The 24,634-nt window shown below is 35.6% G+C and overlaps 2 protein-coding genes across 3 annotated transcripts; both read right to left on the bottom strand.

Moving 5' to 3' along the window:
- Positions 1-856: 856 nt before the first annotated feature.
- Positions 857-16,197, bottom strand: LOC115993893 (omega-amidase, chloroplastic-like). 2 transcript variants are annotated; one of them, XM_031117876.1, is made up of 10 exons: positions 15,870-16,197; positions 15,669-15,785; positions 14,988-15,212; positions 14,479-14,572; positions 13,430-13,504; positions 3,769-3,847; positions 3,077-3,092; positions 1,561-1,641; positions 1,270-1,352; positions 857-1,155 (listed from the first exon to the last, which is right to left on the bottom strand). In XM_031117876.1, exons 1-10 carry the CDS (start codon positions 15,948-15,950, stop codon positions 1,077-1,079), a joined length of 930 nt encoding a protein of 309 aa, XP_030973736.1. In that variant the 5' UTR covers positions 15,951-16,197; the 3' UTR covers positions 857-1,076. The 2 variants fall into 2 exon arrangements, with proteins under 2 accessions (XP_030973736.1, XP_030973737.1); XM_031117877.1 differs by lacking the exon at positions 15,669-15,785 and having other exon boundaries at positions 858-1,155; positions 15,870-16,065.
- A 5,871-nt stretch (positions 16,198-22,068) lies between these two features.
- On the bottom strand, positions 22,069-23,499 carry LOC115993714. Its single transcript, XM_031117669.1, has one exon. The coding sequence runs from the start codon at positions 23,155-23,157 to the stop codon at positions 22,405-22,407; it is 753 nt and encodes a 250-aa protein (XP_030973529.1). The 5' UTR covers positions 23,158-23,499; the 3' UTR covers positions 22,069-22,404.
- Positions 23,500-24,634: the final 1,135 nt, after the last annotated feature.

Genomic DNA, 24,634 nt, shown 5'->3' with positions numbered 1-24,634 from the left:
GTACAAATAGATTTATTTTTAGTAGGAAAAGCAAGAACCTGAACCTGGCTAGGGAGATATTAAACCAAGCTATGGAGTTCATTCACTGTGTGTCTTCCCCTAGAGCCCCAACTTGAAAAGTGATTAAAAGAATTTGTTGGGAGAGACCGCCAGAAGATTGGATGAAACTTAATACGAATGGTTCTACTAATGGTTGAGTCCAGATTAGCTGGCTACGAAAGGGTGATTACAGATGATTGTGGTCGTTGGATTAAAGGTTTTAGTAAAAGAATTGGGATTACAAGCAGCTTTGTTGCTGATTTGTGGGGACTTCGAGAGGGGCACAAAGCTGAATTGTGGGGACTTCTGGAGGGGCTCATGCCATGTTGCACCCTAAATATATCATCCCTTGTTGTTGAATTAGATGCCAAAGCTATTATGGATGTCCTAAGAAACTCTTCTTATGCTAACAATATTATCTCTCCTATCTTGGACGATTGCAAGCTGCTGGCTTCTAGCATTCAGCAAATTTAGATTAAGCATTGCTTCTGCCAAGCAAATTGCTGTGCTAATAGTCTTGCTAAGATGAGTTTCAATCAGGTTGTTGATTTTTCTACTTTTGATAGTCCGCCTATGGACATGGTAGATGTTTTTGAGGATGACCTCAATGAGATGTACTTTAACAAGATATGTCTTAAACCTCTTGGCTTTCTTTAGTTGTTGTTAATGAATCGTCTTTCACCAAATAAAAAAATAAAAAAAAACACTTCCATCCCACAAGAAAAAAACCACACGGATGAATCTTAAGAGGAAAACTAAAGGAACAGCATCTAAATATTGTACTTAAGTTTTGCCCTATTTAAATATATATGCAATATAAAGCTTGGGAATTTTCCAACTTATTAATAATACACAAAAGTACAACACAAGCCCATAATGCAAGCTCCAAATCACCGACTACAACCACACAATATTCTCCGAAAGGTTTATGCAAACAGAGTCCTAAAATATATTGCTCGCATTTTTTTTGCACTAACATTTTCTAACTGAAATTCCTCCCACGCATGACAACAGTCCTCTAGAATTCCTTTCTCCAGTCACTGAGAATTTAGCCTTTTAACATCTACTAATTGGTAAAGATCACCTCGTCCTTGCTTTAACAAGGGGAGACTTGTCCTGAGTATTTTGATCACAGAATTAGGATAAACATTTAGTGATTACAATTTTTTTTTTTATTTATTTAAATCCACATGAAAGAGAGACATTATATTAGATCAGAAGGAACATAACCTCCGGAGCTGAAGTAATGAATAATCAATCTCTACCAAGATTATAGCCTCCTCGTGTTCAGTAGTTGCCAGGACTTCTCCAAACTGTCACGGTTATTCGTTTTTTGTAAGTATTTATGTGGTAAAGGTGATATTACTTACAAAGTTACAAGCGTAAAAATCTCCACTCAGTTTAGAAACGAGAAGTGTGAAATAAACTTTGAAGCAATCATTTTGAACTTCTCATACAATACATATCAATCTGTCAAGGAATGACTGCTGTCCAAAAGAGAGAAACAAAATATCCACTTACTGGTCCAACAAGAGTGGAGTGGCCCCAAGCCACATAACCAGCCCCAGCGTCTCGAGCAGGTGAACAAGTTGCTACATACAACTGTTTATAAAATTTTCAACAAAAATAAGCAACTTTGACATCAATTTATACAGAGAATCCTCACTCATTAAAAGTATAGTAAACATTATTAACAATGAAAAAAAAAACATGTTCGCAATCTTTATGTCTTCCAAGAGATAACCATTCATTTCATTAAAACATGAATCAGTAAGATGCTTTTTCACACTCTAAAGACATGCTGAATAACGTTTATTGGCTAAGACTCAGCTGTAAAGTTGATGAATAACATGTATTGACTACTTAATTCTGACCAAATTTCGGTTGCAAAACTTCCAATTATGACCAAATTTTAAAGAGGAATGTCTAGGAGGCACAATTATTGAATATGTTAACGCTAACACTCCAAAGAGCTCCAATCCTAACTCTCAGGTGTGGGAACCCTAATCGCTACCATTGTCTTTATTAATGTTCATACTTTCATCTAAACAAGTGATTATCTTTACTAATACATAATCAAACATTCTTGACTCTCTTATATGAGAAGATTAATCATTTACAACATCAGAAAAAAAAACATTAAAAAAAGATCATTAAGGATTAGGGTGGCAGAGTCATGAAAAAAGACGCAAACTTCAGAGCAAGGAACGAAGAAAACAACTAACTTTCTATGTACAAGTAATACAAGCTTTTACAAAATGACAATATTTCGTGGTTTATAATCCAAACAAGCAAATCTTCCACGCACTATTGAAACAAATGTAAGATAGAAACACAGAAGTTCTGTCAAGTATTATTACAGATTATGATTTAATAGCATAAGAAGAGGAACACCAGGACCAGATTTATAGCACTTTATTACTGGTAATTCCTAAGCATAGAATTTATCACAAAAATTCCATTTAAAACCATGACATGAGCTCCAAAAAATACCTAAAGATACCAACAATGAGACAAATGTAAACCACAAGACTGATCATATACAACAACAACAAGCCTTAAATCCCAAATTTTTGAGGTCAACTATGGATCCTCAACAGATTAGTTAAGGTCAACCACATGTATTCTTTTCCTCCATTCTATTCTATCTGAAGTCATATTCTCTATTACTCCCTTAATTGATAAGTCCTTTTTTATTACTTCTACTAATGTTATATTGGATCTTCCTCTACATTTTTTTATTTCACTCAACTTAGATCAACTCACTCTTACCAATGCATTAACTGCTCTCCTTTGAACATGGCCAAACCTTCTCAAGCAAATTTCCTCATTTCGGATCCTATCTTTTTGTGTATTTCAACTTATCCAACTTAAAATTCTCATTTCGGCTACACTCATTTTATGAATATATTGTTTCTTAATAACCCAACATTCGGTACCATAGAGCATAGCTCGTCATATAGTAGTCTTATAAAATTTTCCCTTTAACACAATGCTCATCATACACAATAAAAAAAATGAATTTTTGTTAGCATACCTGATTATCTACAGCCCTGCACATGGAAAATGATCAACATATTAATAGAAGAATGATGAAATTATCATCTAAAGCTACAAATAGCATAAATGACAATTTTATACATAAAATTAGAGGAGATTACTAAATAATCAATGGGGGGAATGGACAAAGGTGGGACATTAAAAGGAGAACGAACAAAGTCCAAGAACACAAGTAAATATATTTTCCCTTATGTTAAAATATATATGTGTGTGTATATATATAAAGATCAATTTCCACTGTAGACATCACTGGAAAATCCCACTGGTTTTGGACATTAATTAGTAACTTGAAAGCATTGTTGTAGGTATAAGATCAAATAAACCCCAAAGGATTGGCCTAGTGATTCCTAAGGCCTCATGAGATCCATAAAGTCTTGAATTCAAATTCTCTAGCCAACATCTTGGGGCCACTCCCAAGAGATTCCTTCTTGTAATTTCTTGGTGTGTGTGAGACAGGGAACCGTACAAACCCAAGGGAAAGTCAGGTGTTCAAAAAGCTCTAGGCACCCTCATAAGCAAGCAGATAAAGGGAAAAAAAAAGGAATAATATCAAATAAGTGCCAACTGGGCCATTGAGAAAGAGCCTCGGGATATCAAACTATCATGATGATTACAACACAGAACATTTTGAGGAATATAAATTCTTCCATAAGTGAAATTTGTTGCTACCTTGCCCTCTGCAATAACTCCCAATGCAATGGTCCAGTAGTCATGTTAAATGCCCCAGGATAGCATAGCAAGTGAGCCCCTGATGTAAAAACTTGGATCTGTTAATGTTTAGTACCTTATATTAAGAAGACGATCAACATGCGCAATGACATACAAACTAGACAATTACTACGATGAAAGGGGGCAATAATTTTAAAATCTGCTGAGGCACCAATAGCAAGGTCATGAAAACAAAGAGACTATTACAAATTTCAAATATATCATATGAATCACTAAAACAGCAAAAAAAAGGACTGGATGCTGTACAAGTAAACCATTTTTGTATTTAATCTACTACAATATTGATATTAGAATGCTTATGAGAGACTGAAAAATTTTATGCTAGGAAGAGTACTCACTGATAAAAAACAGTATTTGCAATGATAAATCACAACTTAAAGAATATAGTAATGAACAAAAGAGAAATAAGGATAATAGAAGCCAAACAAAGAAACTATAAAAAGTACGCACTTATATCACAATCTTACAGGAGAAGCTCCATCTTTGTGTAACCTCTTTCACACAATTATGCTAATGACTAGAAACATTTTTTCAATGATTTTTGAAAAATGCAATCGTGGAACTTGAAATTGTGAGGCAAAGAAGAATACTCGTAGCTGATCCTGTGTAGTTGGGATTAGGACTGTACTGTGTTGAATATAAAATCTAGAAATGTCATCTTTTTGCACATATGAATAATTTATAAAACAACAACCAAATCTTAGTCCCAAAGCTTTGAAGTCAGCTAAGGATCCTTCCATACTAATCAAACGTCAACCACATGTACTCTTTTCCGCGATTCTCTACCATCCAAAATCATATTGTCTGTCACATTTTTAATCTTTTAGTAGTAAGTTACACATGCAACCCATAGATCTTGAACCCACAATCCCACCCTCCACCTAAGACTTACAAGGGGAGGAGGAGTTAATACAGCTAAAGCTCATTGGCCTTTATCACATTTTTAACTGATATGTCATTTTTTTACTACTTCAACTAAAGTTATTTTAGGTCTTTCTTTGTCCTCTTTTGTTCCCTAGACTTTAATCAACTCACTCTTCCTCACTAGTACTTTAATCGCTCTCCTCTGCACATAACCAAACCATCTCAAGCAACTCCCCTGCATCTTTTCATTAATAGAGACCACTCTTATCTTCTTCTTTTTTTTTTTTTTTTTTGATAAGTAATAAAAATACATTAAAAAGAAGAAGGGTGTCACCTGAGTATACAGGAAGTATAAATCAAGGACAAAAACAAATCAAATGCATTAAGTACAAAAGTCCATGAAATCATGGACCAAAGAAAAAGAACGAAAGCCTAACACTGCAACCCAATTCAAAAGAGTCTTAAGGAAGAAGAGTTTAAGATCTGAAATTGATCTCTCTAAATCCCCAAAACGCCGGTTATTCCTCTCCCGCCAAATGTACCACATCAAACAATGGGGCATAGCCATCCAAATAGCAACATTCCGATGCCTCCCAAACTTTCCCTATCGACAAGCCAATAGCTCCACCACCAATGAGTGCTAAACAAAGTAAACACCATAGACCACAAATCAAAAGCAATAGGGCAATGGATAAGGAGGTGGTCTATTGATTCCCCATTTCTTTTACACATACTACAACAATCCAAAATTTCCCCATTTCTTTTTCACATACTACACCAATCCAAAATCAAAATCTTCTATTTTCTAAGATTATCAGTAATCAAAATATTCCCCAAAGCTGCGGTCCAAACAAAAAAGCAACTCTAGAAGGGACCTTACTACCTTAAACTTCCAAACAGTCTTCCAAGGGAAAGACTAATAGAAACTTTTTTTCAGAACCTAGTAATAAGAACGAATAGCAAAACCTCTTCCCATAGCAGGTTTCCAACACATCTTATCATCCCTAAGAAAAAGAACAAATGCCTAACATTGCAACCCAATCCAGAAGAGTCTTAAGGAAGAAGAGTTTAAAATCTGAAACTGATCTCTCTAAATCCTCAAAACGCCAGTTATTCCTCTCCCGCCAAATGCACCACATCAAACAATAGAGCACAGCCATCCAAATAGCAACATTCTGATGCCTCCCAAACTTTCCTTGCCGACAAGCCACTAGCTCCACCACTGTTTTTGGCATAACCCAATGAATGCCAAACAAAGTAAACACCATAGACCACAAATCAAAAGCAATTAGGCAATGGATAAGGAGGTGGTCTACTAATTCCCTATTTTTTTTACACATACTACAACAATCCAAAATTTCCCCATTTCTTTTACACATACTACACCAATCCAAAATCAAAATCTTCCGTTTCCTAAGATTATTAGTAGTCAAAATATTCCTCAAAGCTGTAGTCCAAACAAAAAAAGCAACTCTAGAAGGGACCTTGGACTTCCAAACAATCTTCCAAGGGAAAGACTGATAGAAACTTTGTCAGAACCTAGTAATAAGAATGAACAGCAAAACCTCTTCCCATAGCAGGTTTCCAACACATCTTATCATCCCTAACTCCTCTCAAAGAAGCTCCATAAATTCTAGACATTAAACTGTAAAAGGATTCCAATTCCCAATCTTCACTATATCTTCTAAAATTTAGATCCCAGAAAAGAACACCATTTGGGAACTTCATCAAATCAGCCACATAGGCCTCCTAATTTCGACTTAAAGAAAAAAGTCTCAGATAGTGCACACACAAAGAAGTGTCCCACACCAAATGTCCTACCAAAATCTAATAGTAAACCTGGCCCCAACCTCAAATTGGATGTGACGAATAAAAGATGGCCAACCACAGCTAATAGACTTCCACAAACTCACTCCATGAGAGCCAGTAATGGGAAGAGAGCACCAACCTCCCCCTTCACAACCATACTTTGCCCCTATCACTCTCCTCCACAAGGCCTGTCACTTATTCCCAAATCTCCATAACCATTTTCCAAACAAAACTTTATTAAAACTTCTCAAACTTCTAATGGCTAAACCTCCAGAATGAAGAGGAGCGCAAGTCATAGCCCATTTCACTAGGTGAGTTATTTTAACATCCCCCATAATATTTCATCGGGAAGGAGCCTTGCTTGCGCCCTAGCACATCCACCATATCTGCTATATTTGGAACCACACCCACAGGGACCAATTCAAACTTACCCGTATTAATTTTCAGACCAGAAACAAAATTTGACCAAGATCAGCATCACATAAGACCAAGGTATCATCAACGAAGAGAAGATGGGTCACCTACAAGGAGTTACCTATGGGACCCACTCTAATACCAGACATGAGCCCATCCCTCATTGCCTTATCCAACATTTTACTAAAAGCATCCATAACAATGACAAACAATAAAGAGGATAATGGATCATCCTATCTTTTACCTATAGACCTTTCAAAGAATCCACACGAAATTCCGTTAATGAGAATGGAGAGTTTAATAGTAGAGATGCAGAAGAAAACCCATTTTCTCCATTTTTCAGGAAAACCACAACAATCCAACATATAAATGAGGAAGTCCCAATTCACATGATCACATGCCTTCTCCACATCCAGCTTACACAACACCCCAGGAACTCCTGATTTCAGCCTACTATCCACTCTTATCTTTAAGTGACTGTCTTCATTTTGAAACCTATCTATCCTTGTATTTCCACTTATCCATATTAACAATCTTATCACACAATACTTATAGCATAACTAGCCTTATAAAAGCCTAATAAAATTTTCTCTATAACTTAATAGGCATTCTACAGTCACACAACACTTTTGATACGCTTCTCCGCTTCTCCACTTCATCCACCATACTTTTATCCTATGATTCACATCATCTTCAATCTCTCCATCCTAATCAATTATTAATTTAAAATATAGAAAGCAATCACACTTTGGTATCTCTTGATTATCAAGTCTTTTTTTTTTTTGATTGGTAATAAGAAAATTAATATTAATGATAAAAAAAATTAGGGAACAGTACAAGATGTTCATGATGATGAACAACAAGAAAAAAAGAACACATAGCACAACAAAACGAGGGTAATCAGGAAACTAAGCTGAGGGAAGACATAAATTCAGAGAGAGAAGAACAATCAGTAAAACCCCAACAACGAGACCACTCCAAAAGACTGCGTTGGCTTAAAACCTTTAACTCATCCAACGGAGGTAATGTGCAAAACAACAATGCAAAAAAATTGTATATAGTTAGTTAGGCAACGTTTGAAACAATAAAGGAAAGTAGCATCTCGAGTTTTAGAAACTCGAGATCCATATTAGAAAAACACCACATGAATCTCGAGTCTTCAAGACTCGAGTTTCATGTGAAAAAAATTTCACTTATAGTGGCGTTTTTAAGACTTTTAGTGACGTTTTAAAAGCCTATAGCGGCGTTTTCCTGGAAAATTTTTTTCTTAAGTACAGATTTATGGAGGCCTATAGTGGCGTTTTTAACCCCTATAGTGACGTTTTATAGACCTATAGCGGCGTTTTTATTCAATTTATGGAAATCGAGTCTTTAAAACTCGATTTTCAGCTTAATTTTTTCCCACATTACACTGATCCACTTACAAATCGAGACTTAAAAACTCGATTTTTATCTTGGAACTCGAGTTTTAGACACTCGAGATGCTAGTTTTCAACATTGTTTTGAAACGTGACAATTAACTAAATTTTTTAATATTTATTGTTATTTAGAAAAAAAATTCCATCCAACGTCTTCTCCTTGTCCTCGAAAGATCGACAATTACGTTCCAACCACACAATCCACATTAAGCACCCTGGAACCAAATTCCAAATGTCTGAATTATGCTTCCCAAGCCACTGATGCCAACAAGATAACAAACCTGCCACCGAACTTGGCATAACCCAATGAATACCAAAAGCCTGAAGCATAAAACACCATAGGGAATGAGTACCAGGACAATGAAGAAGAAGGTGGTCTACTGACTCCCTATCATGGCAACACATACAACACCAATTAGCCAAGGGGCGACCCTTAAGCATTAGATTATCCAAAGTGAGGATCCGACCATGAGCAGCTATCCACAAAAAGACCGCCACGCACTTAGGAATATTTGGTTTCCAAATCCCCTTCCAAGGAAACAAAGAATTCGAAGCACCTCAAATCGCATGATAGTAAGACCGGGTGTGAAACTTACCATCACCTTTTAGCCACTAGCAAAGAGTATCTCTCCTCTCACCTCGAGGAATACAAGTTTGGATAAGCTGAAACAGAGAATAAGATGCAGCCAACTCCCAATCTTCCAAAGCTCTATAAAATCTTAGATTCCACACTCTAACAATACCCCCTTCTAGAATCCACAAAACCTCAGAGATGCAAGCGTCCTTGACTGTTGAACACACATAGAGCTCAGGATAGAGATCTTTTAGCGTATTATCACCAATCCACCTGTCATGCCAAAAACGGATACAAGTGCCATCGCCCACTACAAAAGACAGATGCTTAGAAAAGCTCTCCCACCCTTCATTAATGCTTCTCCATAGGCAACACCCATGAGTCCTCCTGCAAACTTTAGAACTCCACCCCACTCGACCCTCACCATATTTTGTGGAGATAACTCTGCCAAAGATGGATAACTCTTGATTATCAAGTCTTACAATCCCTTCATCTTTATTTCTACATTTAATAAACTTACATTCCATGTACTATGTTTTCATCCTTCTTAGCCCAAAGGCTTTTAATTCTAAAACACCTCCAAATTTCTAAATTGATATTAACACCGTGGTTAGTTTTATCTGCTAAAACTAAATCATTTGCAAAAATCATACACCAAGGGACTTCATCTTATATCGATTTAATGAACTCATCCATAACCAATATACAGAGATATGGATTAATGTTGATCATTTACATAAACATATAGTGATTAGAAACTCTATTATGATGCCTCCACTTGTTCTCTAGTTCTCTAGTTTTAGCTCCATCATACATATCCTTAATCAACTTAACATACTTTAAAGCAACTCCTTTCTTTTCTAAAACCCACCTAATAACCTCTCTAAGTACTCTATCATATGCTTTGTCTAAATCAATAACCATTTAGAAATCTTCAAAGACTTCACTATGCTTTTCCACTAGATGTCTACATAAGAAATAGCTTCCAATAGATTGCCCTGGAAAAATGGTGCAAGACAAAAGCACAATGCCACAACAATTAATTGAAGAACAGAAAAATAGAGGATTGGAAGCCTAGGAGTCAATCCTCTAGGCTTGCTTGGAGTTAACACCAAGTAAGAGAACCACTAAGAGTTAGCACCTAAGGTTGGTTGGAGTCAAAACCAGACTATTGGAAGAATTATAAGAAAATTATTATTATCAATCAAGCTGTCATCTTGTCTCCATAGGAGTACAATGTGCTTATATAGACTACTAAAAGTAAACCCTAATTCTAAGTGATATTGAACACCCTAACTTTAATTGACTTGGAAAATCCTAATTATTAAATTACAAAAATAACCTTAACTCTGGGAAATAAAATACTAATAACCTTGCCTATGTCTTTGTGATGAGGAAACTATAAATCATCTTCTGCTTCATTGTAAGCTTGCTCATGCTCTGTGTAGTGAAGTTTTTCTGGTCTTTGGAGTTCAATGGGTGATGCCAAATACAGTTGTTTCTCTTCTTTTTGAATGGAGGAATTGGTTAGGGAAATTTTCTTCAAATGTTTGGAATATGGTATCGGCTTGTCCTATGTGGTTAATCTAGAGGGAACGTAATTCACGTATGTTTGAAGATATTGAGAGACTGGTGGATCTTGTGAAGTCTTTGCTGGCTAGGACTTTGTTTGAGTGGTCTCGTATTTGGGGTTTTACGCATTGTACTTCCACATCTGATTTCTTAATTTCTATTAGCTCTTCCCTTTGATTTGTTTGTATTTGCTTCAAGTGCAATGAGTTTACTATCGTAAACACAATGTACTTTTCTTTTCAATAAAACTTCTATATATACCATTGATTTCCAAAAAGAAAATAAACTAAGTTAAAACAAATATTTCTTTGCACTTCCTGCACTCCCTCCCTTGGTTAGAGGAAACTTGACCTCGAGTTTTAAATTGTTGAAGGATAAGAATTTTAGCAATGGATTCTTGCTTCAATTATGGAATCACTAAGAATAAAGAAGCCTTATATTCTACCACATCAATAAATTTGTCTGGAATTATAAAATCTATGTGTAGAATCAGTGATGCAAATGAGACAGCCTTATCTTGATTCATAGAAGGTACCATTGTTCCTTTTTATCAATACATTTTTTAGTTTCAATACTTATCCCAAAAAAAAGAAAAAAAAAAGTACCATTATATCAAGCTTTTCCACTTCATGCACCAAGAAGGGTCAATCGGTAGCACATGCATCAAACTCATTTTCTATATGTGCACCCCATAAGTCTTTGCTCTCTTGTTGAACTTTCTCTTCTTCAAGCAATAGGAGATCTTGTTTCTCAGAGGTAAGCAATATATTTAACTCTTCAACAGGTTGACTTATATGTCCGTTAGATATGGTTCAAATATTTCACCTTACTACTTAGGCTCTAAAGTAGGATCTTCTTGCTGCACAAACATTACAGCAACACTTTTTAGCACTTGTACTTCTATTCCAGTACTAGGTTTTGATGGCTCGGCGCAACTGTATGCCATCTATGAAGCTTTGCCTGCAAAGTTCAATCTGTTTTTGGACTTGTATCTCAAGTTGAGTGTTTAGACATGTCTTAAAAGGCTTTCACTAAATTCTATAATATTGTTTCTTTGGTAGACTGCATTGGAATGGACTTAGGACTGAAAACTACATGAACACTCATCTTGTCTTTTTCAAATTGTGAAACTGAAGGTCTATTCCCTTGCCTCATATTATATCTTCAATCTAGAAAATTATCATAATGAAATTGGGGTAAATATTCTTTCTTAAAGAATTACAATAATATTCATCTCAAAAATTTTAATTTCATCTGTTACCAATCAGTAATGGCAGGTTCATAGCGAAGGTTCTTGACATCATTCCGATAATCCCTAGCTGTACCAACAAGCCTCGTTATTGCCATGGCATCAATCAAATAAGAAGCAACACACAGGTCAATCTCTATTTCAACACCAATAGAGGGTCTGACGTGTTAACACGGGCAGAAACACGTCTTAGGAAATAAGACAATTTCTTGCATGCCTAGATATCAAAGACTTTAGCACTCAGGCCTCCTTTCTTCTGCAAAAATTCCAAAGTCAATTTGGAGAGACAATCAAGGCCACAATCAGGGGCAATCTAGCAACGATCGCAAACATCCTTGAAGAAACCGAGGGCTCATTTTTAGTGCAATTGAAGTTGTTTTTCTTGGTTTGGCAATGATAAATCGACTCTCTAGTGAACTCCTAGTGATGCAGCATGTAGGACTGATGATGAAACCATTGAGGTACTCAGGATTGTGCACCAAGATAATCTTGCAATGATTAATCACAGTGGAGGCTGGATAATGTATCAGAGATCTTGTGGTCTCAAAAACAGGATTTGTGGTGGCTGCTGACTAGGCCTTGGTTTGGCTGAGCAAGCCTGTATTTAGTAGCACGGGGAAGGGTACTAGAGTTGGGTAGGGGGACAAATATGGGTCATGTGGTTTTGAAATACAGCAGGATGGATTATTCAGGTTGTCAGTCAATTGAGTTTGTTGGCTTGGCGGCAATGGCTTTTGATGGGTAGAAAAGTATGATGGAAAAGGATTTTTTTAACGGCTGGTGGCTAATACTAAATTTTGTTGTAGAACAAAACGAAAACAATGCAACAATATATTGAAGAACTGAAAATTAATGGATAGGCTAGCAACCTAAGAGCCAGCACCAAGCAAGAGAGAACCTTTATGAGTCAACACTGGACCATAGGAAGAATTCCAAGAGAAGTTTTATTATCAATCAAGTTTTCATCTGTTCTTATCTCCATAGGAGTACAATGTGCTTATACATACCACTACAAATAACCCCTAATTTTAACTACAAAAGTCTCTTTTTTCCATTTCTCCTATCTTATCAAGTTTATAAATATTATTTACTCCATCTTTCGTCCTCAACTTGCTATATAATTCATCATAAGCCTTAAGAATCTTTTAGCTTCTAGTGTTTCCAATGAAGACGCCCAAGGTTGAAATACCTCACCCCCAACTATCAAATTATTAAAAAATAATAATAATAATTATAAGCCTTAAACTACCCTCTTGGACAAAGTTTTTTTTGCTTCCCATTCACCACTTTAAAAAGTGACATTGTCTCTACATCTAGTTACTCTCTCTATCATTTGCCCACATCCTTTAGATTCTCCAAGTATTTCTTTACAGTGTTTGTTAATATCCATACATCATTGCAAACGCTAGAATAGCATCTCTTGATTCACTTCTTACTTCATACCAATGGCATGCATGAACTCTTTGAAAACCCTCCATTCTAGTTTCCAACATTACCATTCACGTCTCTTCTAATAAAAATATTTTCCCTATTTGGTACCCCTTGAATCAATTCATCAATGTCCTCCCAAAATTTATAAAATACCATAATTACCAAAATTCTATTTGGCTACTAGTCATTAGCGATCAATAGTTAATAACAACATCCACCAGTGTAGCAAGATTTTAACTTTTCACATGTCAAAGGGAGGAACAAACAGACCTCTTGCTGCATATATCATTGCCAGTTCCTGAAACTGAATGTCATAACAGATGCCTATACCAATTCGCCCAACTTCTGCATGAATGAATAACGAATAATGGTTACATTGATTCAAAAATAAATGAGAAATTCCAGAACATATATAAGAGGCAAAGGAAAAGAATGAATATACAGAAAAGGCCCATCATAGAAAGATGGTAAGATAAGAATTGTTAATGCGGGAAGAGAAAAGATGACTTTGTGAGCTGCTTTAATATAATCATTTTTCTTCTTTTCCCATTTACAACTAAAGTAATTCTCTAATATACTTGTAGATTATATGAGTTGCCAACAAATTGTCTAGACAGAACTCAAGTGCATGAAGATTTTATTACACCAACCAACCTACGATTAACTCAAAAACCCAAGAATAAGTAACAGGGCAGTTAATTAGGTCAGTAATATTTAATTTTATGTTTTAGTTGGTTTTTTCTTAAAGTTAAGTGTATTTTTGTAATTCTATAATTATACATTATGGGTCATAGTTAAAGGATGTAATTGGTTCAGTGCAATTGGTAGGGAGGGGATAAGAAATTTAAGATTGGAAGTAGAGTATCCTTTTTCCCATTTCCTTCTCTCTTTTTCTTTTCCCTCGGGTGTATTGTCACATGCATTGTTAACAGTTCATGGTTACTGTTCATACCTTGTGGACAGATATGATCTCATTTTCTTTCCCCTCTTTTGCAGCACTAAATCAAATATTTTCCCTCCCCTACCAAAACTCTAGCCATTCTTGAACCCCACCCCTTCTTTCTAAAGTTCTAAACCTAGATTCACAAATTTTCCCAAGCCAACCACAAACACATGTAGACAGATTCCCCAATTTGTCCCTTGTGAAAACACCCCACATTGAGTAATTTGATTAGTAAATCATGCATGAAAGAAGATGACCTGAAGGATAATTCAGATAATCCATCCTTTTCATTTAGTTCTCAAGAAACTTGACAAGCATGTGACATTATAAAGAGCTTTTCTCTAGGTCATCATAATAATTATCATTATAAATAAACCTGTATCCACAATGGTAGGAGTCTCCCCCGCCGTGAGAGTGTTTGACTCCATAAAGGTAATCTTCCCAGGAATGTCAATATCGAAGAGATGTATCTGAAGCCAGACAGGTACATCAGAAATTATGTAGAAAGCAACAAAAAATTAATTATGCAGTATGAAGCCTACTTATCTACAAGTTTAGTTTATAATAGTCTAGACGTATACAGATGCAAATATTTGGTTTGTCAATACTTAATATTAGACATGTAATAGAAGAAAACTTGAAACCACATTTTATCTTAACACAAAGTAGCAAAGACAATGTAAGGTAGCTCAGTATAATTTATGTAACTTTCTTTGTAATTGTGGTGGCAGTTGTAGTGTAAAATGAAAGTCATTTGACATCAGAATCCTTAAAAAGGGTAGACACTGTATGTACGACTATCCAAGTCCGCAATATCCAAAACAAGAAGAGTATATAACACACACTAACACAGAGCAATAGAAATTGAAAGGAAAGTAGTACCACCTTGCGGTGCTTAGCTTTGAGGTTTCCATCAGTACCAAAGACGCAACAAGTATTAAAAAGTTGATCTCCAGAGCGTTCGGGTATAGAGCCACCAACAATAGTTATGTTGAGATTACGAGAAAGTTGAGAGAGCATGGCTGTGGAAGGAGAAGCATCCCCACCTGCATCAATGTCCTCGGCATAGACAGGGAAGCAATCATTTGAATAAGGACTATTCCATATTTCCTGAGATGAGAAAAAATAAAACAACATTTTGAGTTTGACTGAAGTAGAGTAGTTGTTACTGGAAATAGATTTAGAACATGAATTGTATGTAGCAAATGGGTTTAGTTTTAATATAATCTTAAAAAACAAACACCCTCCTCCTACTACTACTGAATTTGAGAGTATTTTTTTTTTTTTATCATATAATGTGCGTTTGGAATGCACATTTTCGGTGCGTTCCTGCATTTGACTGAAAAACAGTGGATCCCTACACGCAAGTACTTTTTCCTCCAAAAAAAAACTTTAAAATTGGTGGCTATTCATACGAATAAAAATTATTTTATTATTATATTTTTAGTTTTCAGCAATAATTAGTATCCAAAAGAACCTATAATTAAAAAAAAAAAAAAAATTAAAAGAGTTGAGATGGTCCTATCAAAAAAATAAATAAATAAGAGTTGAGATGGTGATACTGACGGGCAAGAGAACAAGCTTGGCGCCCTTAGCGGCAGCCTCCTGGATCTTGCTACGAGCATGGGCGATGTTCCTCTCCTTATCGGGAGTTACCGTTATTTGGCACAACGCAATCTTAAACTACACACCCTTTATAAATAAAATAAATAAAAAAGAAAAAGCACAAATAAAGGAGAGGGAGAGAGAGGAATTGGAGTGATTTGCCTTCTCAACAGGGGGAGTGGGCAAAGGAAGAGCAGGAGGGGCCCTTGCTTGTTCGGCCACGGAGGCGGAGGAGGAAGCCATTATCCTTATACTCCTACTGCCACTGCCGTGGAGGTTTTGATTTTGATGAGTCAAATTATTATTATTATTATTATTATTATTTATTGGTGTTTAGTTTGGGGTAAAATTTTAAAATTGGAGATCTAGATACGGAAACGGAAACGGAAAGGGATGATGATGAGAAGAGGATCGAGCGAGATATAAATACAATACAAGGACGATGAAATGCTAATGCTACTTTCATTTCACTTTTGACTTTACCCTCCTCTCCTCTGCTCTCACATGGCCAAAATTGGGAATTAAGCCCATTTTCCTAACTACACAGATTGTAGGCACGGTTTTAAAAGAATATATTTTACTAACATCTTGAGTCTCAAAAGCTTGATTTTGGACTATAAATCGAGTCTTACAAGACTCGGTTTTCATGATCTGATCACATCTAACGTGGTATTTTTTCCACGTGACATTTTTTTCATGTGGCATCCACTTGGAAATCGAGTCTTAGAGACTCGATTTATAACCCTTAAAACACTATTTACAGCTTCTTATCAGAGAAGAAAGAGAGAGGGGAAAAAAAAAAAAACCAGAAAAAAACAGAAATAGAAACATGGGTTGTAGTGAGATCAGAATGGGTGGCTTCAGATCGGTGTGGGACCATGGGTGGTGGTTTTCAAGTCAGCGTGGGTGGCTTCAGCTCGGCGTGGGCCGTGTGTGGTCGTGGGGTTGATACGGCGAGAACTTGGTTCGCCGCATCTCGAATCTCGCGATGTCGTCCTACAGAGGAGGAGGAGGAGAGCTTGGCTGACGACGGCAAGGAGGAGGAATTGTGGCGGACTTGGCGGAGAGCTTCGACATGCTTTGCTTCGATTTGGATCTCCATCTGATCATCTCGGGTTTTGGATCTGATTTCGGACCTCGCGTCTTGATTTTTCTATGCTTCATTCGCTTCAATTCTTTTTCTTCTATGTTGAAATTCGGGTTTGAGATCGTAGACTCCATTGAAGAAAACAATTTCACAATATACCTCGGATTCTTTCTCTCTCTGATCTAATTTGGGTTTTCTTAAATTTTTTTTTTTGGTATTTCTGGAAATGGCTTGTACATGACTTAGACTTAAATTTTTTTTGGCTTATAAATTGAGTCTTAGAGACTCGATTTCCAAGTAGATGCCACGTGGAAAAAACACCAAATCAATGCACTGAAATCGAGACTTTAAGACTCGATTTATAAGCTCAAAATCGAGTCTTTTAGACTCGAGATGTTAGTAAAAAATATAATTTTATAACAGTGCCTACTAATTATATTGTTTGGAAATTAGTTTTAATTCTCAATTTTGGCCCTTTCACACCGCCACGCAAGATTGTTTTTCAAAATAACACTCATTTTCAAACAATTTTGTTAGTTAGCACTGTTTCTAAAAAAATCTACATGGAACTCGAGTCTTAGAGACTCGAGTTCCCCAAAAATAGAACAGCACAAAACAGTAACCCAGAAAACATAAACAGACCAACCAAAAAAGAAAAAAATCAAAAATATTAACCCAGAAAACACTAACAAACCAACCTAGAAAACACTGAAAATGGACCTTTGGTGCCAAGATCAACAAACCCAAGCCGCTCCAGTGCCGAGATCATCAAACCCATGGCGCTTTGGTGCCGAGATCATGATTTTTGGATTTGGGATTTTGAGAAATGGGTTTGGATGTTTGAGGAAGGAGAAGAAGAAGAAGGTAGAACTGTCTTAGGATGGCAGATGAAAAAAAAAAAAAAAAAAAAAAAAAAGGGAAGAAGATGGTTTACAGGAATTTAAGTCTTAGAGACTTGAGTTCCACATGGATTTTTTGTCCACTTCAGCTTTGCCAACACAGTAATCAAGTCTCTTAGACTCGAGTCTAACAGACTTGAGATGCTAGTTTCCTAAATAGTTTGAAAACGTTGCTAATTAACAAAATTGTTAGCAAAATGGTGTTATTTTGCAAAAAAAAAATCTCACGCACTCTAAACTAATATCCAGGCCAAAATTGGGAATTAACCCTGTTTGCCAAACAATATAATTAGTAGGCACTATTTTGAAAGTATATTTCATACTAACATCTCGAGTTTAAAAGACTCGATTTAGAGCCTATAAATCGAGTATCAAAGACTCGGTTTTCATGTTCTAATCAGATCTGAGCTGGCGCTTTTCCACGTGGCATATATCTGTAAAATATTTACAGTGAAAAGATTTTCAAGTGTTTGGAGTACAAAACATAGATTAGCCACCATCAACCACCACCAAATACAAGCATAGACCAGCCACTATCAACCCACAAATCTGAGCATTAATCCAACAATTCAGCACAAATTAAACCAAATCCACCCCCAACAACCACCTAAAATCCAAATTAAAAAAATAAAAACCCCAAAACCCACAACCCGTTTGGCTTATTGATTAAGGTTCTCTGCAAGAAAATCCAAAAACCCACAACCCTAAAAGTTAGATTGGAACTTGAGAGGAACCCATTGTCATGGAGGCCGATCGGCCATGGAGGCTTCACCGAAAGAGAGAAAACGAGAGAGAGAGAGAGAGAGAGAGAGAGAGAGAGAGAGAGAGAGATATACCGATCATAATAGATGAAGGTGAAGGAAGCCACCATCGCAATAATGGTGATGAGAGGCCATAGGTGGCGATGTGAGGGCTTCAGCTATGGTGGTCATGTCTGATGAGAAGGTGGGGTGGGGTGGGGGGAATGATTTGTACATGAGAGAGCTGAACATATGTGTAAGGAGGCTGAAGATGCAGGCTTAAAACATTTTACTTTTTTTTGTAAAGGGTTGGCTTATAAATTGAGTCTTAGAGACTCGATTTCCAGGTGGACATCACGTGGAAGAAACGCCAAATTAGAGAACACTGAAACCGAGTCTTTGAGACTTGATTTATAAGTCCTAAATCGAGTCTTTTAAACTCGAGATGTTAGTAAAAAATATAGTTTTGTAATAGTGCCTACTAATTATATTGTTTAGAAAACAGTGTTAATTCCCAATTTTGGCCCTAATATCCACTTTACCATTCTTTTCTTTTTCTTTTATCTCCCAATATTTATTTATTTATTTATTATTAAAATGGTAAAATACAAAACTACCTTCCCTTCCCATAATGTCATGTGCTACCAAAATATTTCAAAATATTCCATAAAAAATATCTATTATCTCAAAAATACCTAATTTGCTCCTTAAATAAAGTCATAAACTTAACACCATTTTAATAATATATTGGACAAATTTTAGCTACAAAATTGGTTGTAGCTTAAGGCTACAAACTCACTCAATAAAATAATACTACAACATATTTTGAAAATCTAACCGTTGAATTGCATGTTCTTTACGCCCTTAATACACACTTTAAATTTTGTGTCAATCGGTTATCATTTACTATATGATCTATAAGCTTATATTTTGTGCATAATTTTAAATTACAAAAACTTGCAATTTAAAAAATTTATTGATGACATAGCTATTGATCTTTAATTTTCTTGAAATTTTGCAAGCATGGAAAATATAAGAAGAAGATGTAATCCAATGGTGGATTTGTCCAAATTCACATCCAATAAAAAGATATTAAGTAAGTTTGTAACTAAACTTTGTCCTAATATATTCCCCTACTCCTAGTCCCTTTTTTTCATTTTTAGTTATTATTCATTTATCATTACCAACCCAAATGCTCACTGTTAGAGAAATGAAAATCATAATCCATTTTCTTGTTGAGAGTAGTCCCCTTGCGCAAAATTACTTACACCATTGCCATTGCCTAGGACCCCAATAGACATAGCCCTAAAAAATACATTAGGTTAATTATTTTTTACCAACTTATTTTACTATTCAGCTTATTTTTGTTACTATTCATAGGCTCCATTGCACTTTTTGGTAATATTCATAGGTTCTACTATACTATTTCAGCTAACTTTTACCTTTATTTACAGTACTTTAAACAAAAAGTTTTCAATTTCAGCAAAATAAGCAGATCCCAAACAGATCCTAAGGATATGTTGGGATCCGCTTAATTTGCTGAAACTTTTTGCTGAAAACATTATAGATAAATATAAATGTTAGCTGAAATAATATAATAAGACCTATAAATAATACAAAAAGTGCAGTAAGACTCATAAATAGTAGTAAAAATAAACTGATTAGTAAAATAAGTTGGCAAAATAATCTTTGCCAAATGGACACTAAAGAATAATTTTCAAGGTTTGAGGTTAGTTTTTATATTTGACACTTTGACCCTTAAAAGTATCTTGACATTTCGTATTTTATTTTTAGGGTAAATTATAACTTACCCATCTATGGTTTGGTCAAAATTTAAATTGCCTACCTGCGGTTTAAAGTTTGACACTTTACCCACCTGAGATTTGACTGAAATTTAAGTTACCTACATCTGATTTGAAATCCCATGATATAAGTGTTCTGCTGGATTATTTTTGATCTTGTATTTGTGTGTTTTTGGAGAAGATAAATATAAAAGTGGAGCAAAATTGTATATTAAGTCTTGTTTTTAACAAAGTTGGGTTAAGAACATCTAATTGAGATAATCTCGGGCAGGTAAAGTGTCAAATTTTAAACCATAGGTAGGCAACTTAATTTTCGACCAAACCACATATGGGTAAGTTGTAATTTGCCCTTATTTTTATATTTGGCCTTTTATCCTTTTTTTTATGAAATTTTATTTGAGATCTAATAACCAATTTTAGAAAAGTTTTGACACAACTTTTATGAAAATATAAAAAGTCATCAATTATTTTTTTTCTTTTCCATAAAAAATTTCTAATATTTTTTAAATTAATACCCTTAAAGTATCCGTTAACTTTTCCATTTTAATTTAAATGTCAGATGACAAATAAATGTCATTAAGATATATCACTCATTTAAGTCTATTTTTGATAGCATTTTAACCATTAAGTGTCATGTAAGTGTTATCAATTAAGACTTTAAGATAACTTATATAGTGTCAAGGGTTACCAAATGACTAATGAAAATGAGCTACAAAATAAAATATAAATGGCCAAAACGACAATTTTGAAATGTAAATGGTTATAATAAAAATAATAAAGGTGTATATTTATTAACAACAAAGATGTGTGTTTATTAACAAAACTGGTACACCGATGACTTAGACATGTTCAAGATCGACCTCTGTCTCTATAAGTGCAGGTTTTATTTAGTGTTCTTTAAACAAATGTTGTTGCTTAACTCTTGATGCTAAAAAGGAGGAAAAATCAGCTTTCATTTAGCTAAACAAAAGGTCGGGTCATTGAGGAGATTCCACATCATGTTCAAGACCCCACAGCAGCTTTCATTTAGCATAGAAGTGATATAGATAGCTGAACTGAACCACCAATATCACTTAGACCACTGAACTTCTACGAGATTAACGCAAGATTACTTGCACAATTGTAGTAAATACAGAACAAATGAGCAAGAAATAAACTGTTTTCCCATGAGGTTGATATATATATATATATATATATAGTATGATCTATGATGGGTTTGTCAGTGTTTTAAGTTTTAACCCAAGCTTCAATCATGCAAACAAAAATGATTGGTAGTCTCGGACAAGAAATAAAGCAAGTTCTGAAACAATGGGATCAAGTAACACCACGCAAATGGGGAAGCAAGACATTTTACAATAGCTGCTGCATCCACTGAATTCTACCTCTTACAAATTTCCCCTGGCATCAAGATAGTTTCAACAGCCGGGAGCTACCTCACTTCAATTTCCAACTTTCCATAGAAACTACTTTTCAGGATCCCCAAAGGGATGAGTAGCTCACCAAAAAAAAAAATGAAGAAGATATATATATATATATATATCTTTTTTTTTTTTTTTTTAAGCTAGTTCATTTGTTGCTAAAAAATGGACTAATAAAATATTCTTGCTAAAATAAGAGGATGTCAATCAGACACTATAATAGGGTCCAACTCTTTAGAATGATGTTGATACATAAAGGGTTTGACACGCTTTCAAGTTTAAACCCAAGCATCAATCATGAAAACAACAATGATTATTAGCACTCTTGGACAAGAAATACAGCAATTTTGAAACAATGGGATCAAGTAACACCACACAATCGAGGACCCATAATGCAATTCTGTTCCATTGAATAACATTTTACAATAGCTGCTGCATCTACTAATCTCTCCCTCTTATAAATTTTGATCCTCAAAAAGATAACTAGCTCAACAAATAAGGAAAAAAAAAAAAAAACATTCAGCCTAACCAAACCTTCTGATGATTCACTTCTCCAAGCTCAGTGAAACAAGCACTAGGCCTTTACCAACAGTTTGGAATTTGAACCAGTTCCAATCTTGGATCAGATTTGGAGAAAGTTTCAATACCAAAGAGTGTAATTGGATCAAGTGAAACATTACACACAATATGAGCACTCCACAACTGCTTCATCTCATTCGTTGGCTCATTTTTATCATCATATGTTCACTAGTCATTCTGGAAAATCCATTTTTTCCTTGTATAGTTGCAACAACTCAGAAGCTTCCTCCTTATTAGGCAACACAAACCTCTGCAAAAACAACTCCTCCACATACTCAAATGCCGTAGGCAAGTAAAAATTCTTCTTAACCAAACCTTTAGACCGCAAAAATTGAATCGCCAAAGCCCTTGGAATAAGTCGCTTCTCCAAGCTCAAACTAATAAGTGTAGGGCGTTTGACAATAAGGGAAGCCTCCAAACCCATCTTGTTGATCAAAAAATCCATCACCATCATAATCTTATCCTCAGACGCCCTGAAACAGCATGGGTTCTTTGCAAAAGCTACAAGAATCTCATCCTCAGACAAACCCCATCTCTTATAAGCGTTGACCTTCCTCTCCCATGTGGATTTATTCATTCCCCTAATTGCTAAAACAGCCTGAACAAAAATTACCCTCAGAGGATTGATTCCCATTTCCTTGACTTCCTCTACAATCTCTTTGAATCGAACTTGATCTGTCGTAATAACTCTCGGCCAATTTTTAATTAGGGTACATATACCTGATTCATGAACTCCATTTTCTCTCAGAAGATTGACATTAGGAACTACATGAGTGTCTTTATCAACAAGAATGGCCGAGAAACGTCTAACAGCAATAACAGTTTTTTCATCAGTTCCAAGCAAATTCTTAAAGAAGTCAAAAGAAGGGATTATTTGGTTTTTCAAGCTTCGTTTCAATAAGTGTGGATTTCTAGTTAAGATCATAACAATGTCGGAGCTTGTAAAGCCTTTGGATTGGAAAAACTCCAATTTGGGCAAAAGGGTCTTTTGAGGATTTGATAGCAGCAGTGGAGGGTATCTTCTGATGATGCTTGAGATTTGGGTTTGTGAGAAACCATGGTTCTTGAAAAAGCTATGACCAAGTCTGCTTTATCTGGGGTTTCAAAGTTAACACGTTTGGTGGCTGATATAGCACCCTCCCGTGAGAACCCATGTGTTTATGAGGTATGAGACTGTGAATGAGTGTCGATTTGAAGTGCTTGAAATGTATCTTAATGTTAACAATGGGAGGGTTTTAGCAGTGTATAATTTCTGGGGGGCTCTGATAGTACAATAACTCCCATGGTGAATTGGTATATAGAGAAAATTCAACATGTTATATGAATGGAAAATCAAATATGAATGGCCAAAACGAGAATTTTGAAATGTAAATGGTTATAATAAAAATAACGAAGGTGTATGTTTATTAACAAAACTGGTACACCGATGACTTAGACATGTTCAAGATCGACCACTGTATCTATATGTGTAGGTTTTATTTAGCATTCTTTAAACAAATGTTGTTGCTTAACTCTCTATTTGATTGATGCTAAAAAGGAGGAAAAATCAGCTTTCATTCTAGACAAAAGGTCGGCTCATTGAGGAGATTCCACACCATGTTCAAGACCCCACAGCAGCCTTCATTTAGCATAGAAGTGATACAGATAGCTGAACTGAACCACCAATCTCACTTAGACCACTGAACTTCTACTAGATTAACGCAAGATTACTTGCACAATTGTAGTAAATACAGAACAAATGAGCCCAAAAAAAATATATATATATAGAACAAATGAGCAAGAAATAAACTGTTTTCCCATGAGGATGATATATATATAGTATGATCTATGATGGGTTTGTCAGTGTTTTAAGTTTTAACCCAAGCTTCAATCACACAAATGGTGAGGCATGACATTTTACAGTAGCTGCTGCATCCACTGAAGTCTACCTCTTACAAATTTCCCCTAGCTTCAAGATAGCTTCAACAGCCTGGGAGCTTCCTCACTACAGTTTCCAACTTTCTGTAGAAACTACTTTTCAGGATCCTCAAAGGGATGAGTAGCTCACCAAACAACAACAACATGAGAGAGAGAGAGAGAGAGAGAGAGAGAGAGAGAGAGAGAGAACCTCAGCCTAACCAAACCTCTAAAGGACAGAAATCACAAAATTAAAGCTCTTGTGATGGTTCTCTTCTCCAGGCTCAGTGAAAACAAGCACTGGGCCTTTAGCAACAGTTTGGAATTTTGATAAGTTGCAATCTTGATTGTGATTTAGAGTTGTTGGGCTTTGTGCGGGGGCGGAGCCACATAGTGGCTTGGGGGGGCCCGGCCCTGCAAATTTTTTTTTTTTTCCATTAGAGTAGGTAGAAAAAAAAAATTGGACCCCCCAATATTGGACAGCCGGCCCCCCCATGGCCCACTCT

The sequence above is a fragment of the Quercus lobata genome, chromosome 6 (genome assembly GCF_001633185.2).
Source record: "Quercus lobata isolate SW786 chromosome 6, ValleyOak3.0 Primary Assembly, whole genome shotgun sequence".
Lineage (NCBI taxonomy): Eukaryota > Viridiplantae > Streptophyta > Magnoliopsida > Fagales > Fagaceae > Quercus > Quercus lobata.
The sequence above is the reverse complement of the archived record's forward strand: the minus strand, read 5'-3'. Positions and strand labels throughout refer to the sequence as shown.

Coding starts and splice junctions, on each gene's coding strand:
- LOC115993714 (XM_031117669.1), bottom strand. CDS start 23,157: ATGATCTTAACTAGAAATCCACACTTATTGAAACGAAGCTTGAAAAAC.
- LOC115993893 (XM_031117876.1), bottom strand. CDS start 15,950: ATGGCTTCCTCCTCCGCCTCCGTGGCCGAACAAGCAAGGGCCCCTCCT. Junction 15,213..15,668: donor CCAAGCTTGTTCTCTTGCCC/GTCAGTATCACC, acceptor TTCTCATCTCAG/GAAATATGGAATAGTCCTTA. Junction 1,156..1,269: donor TCATTACTTCAGCTCCGGAG/GTTATGTTCCTT, acceptor CAAAATACTCAG/GACAAGTCTCCCCTTGTTAA.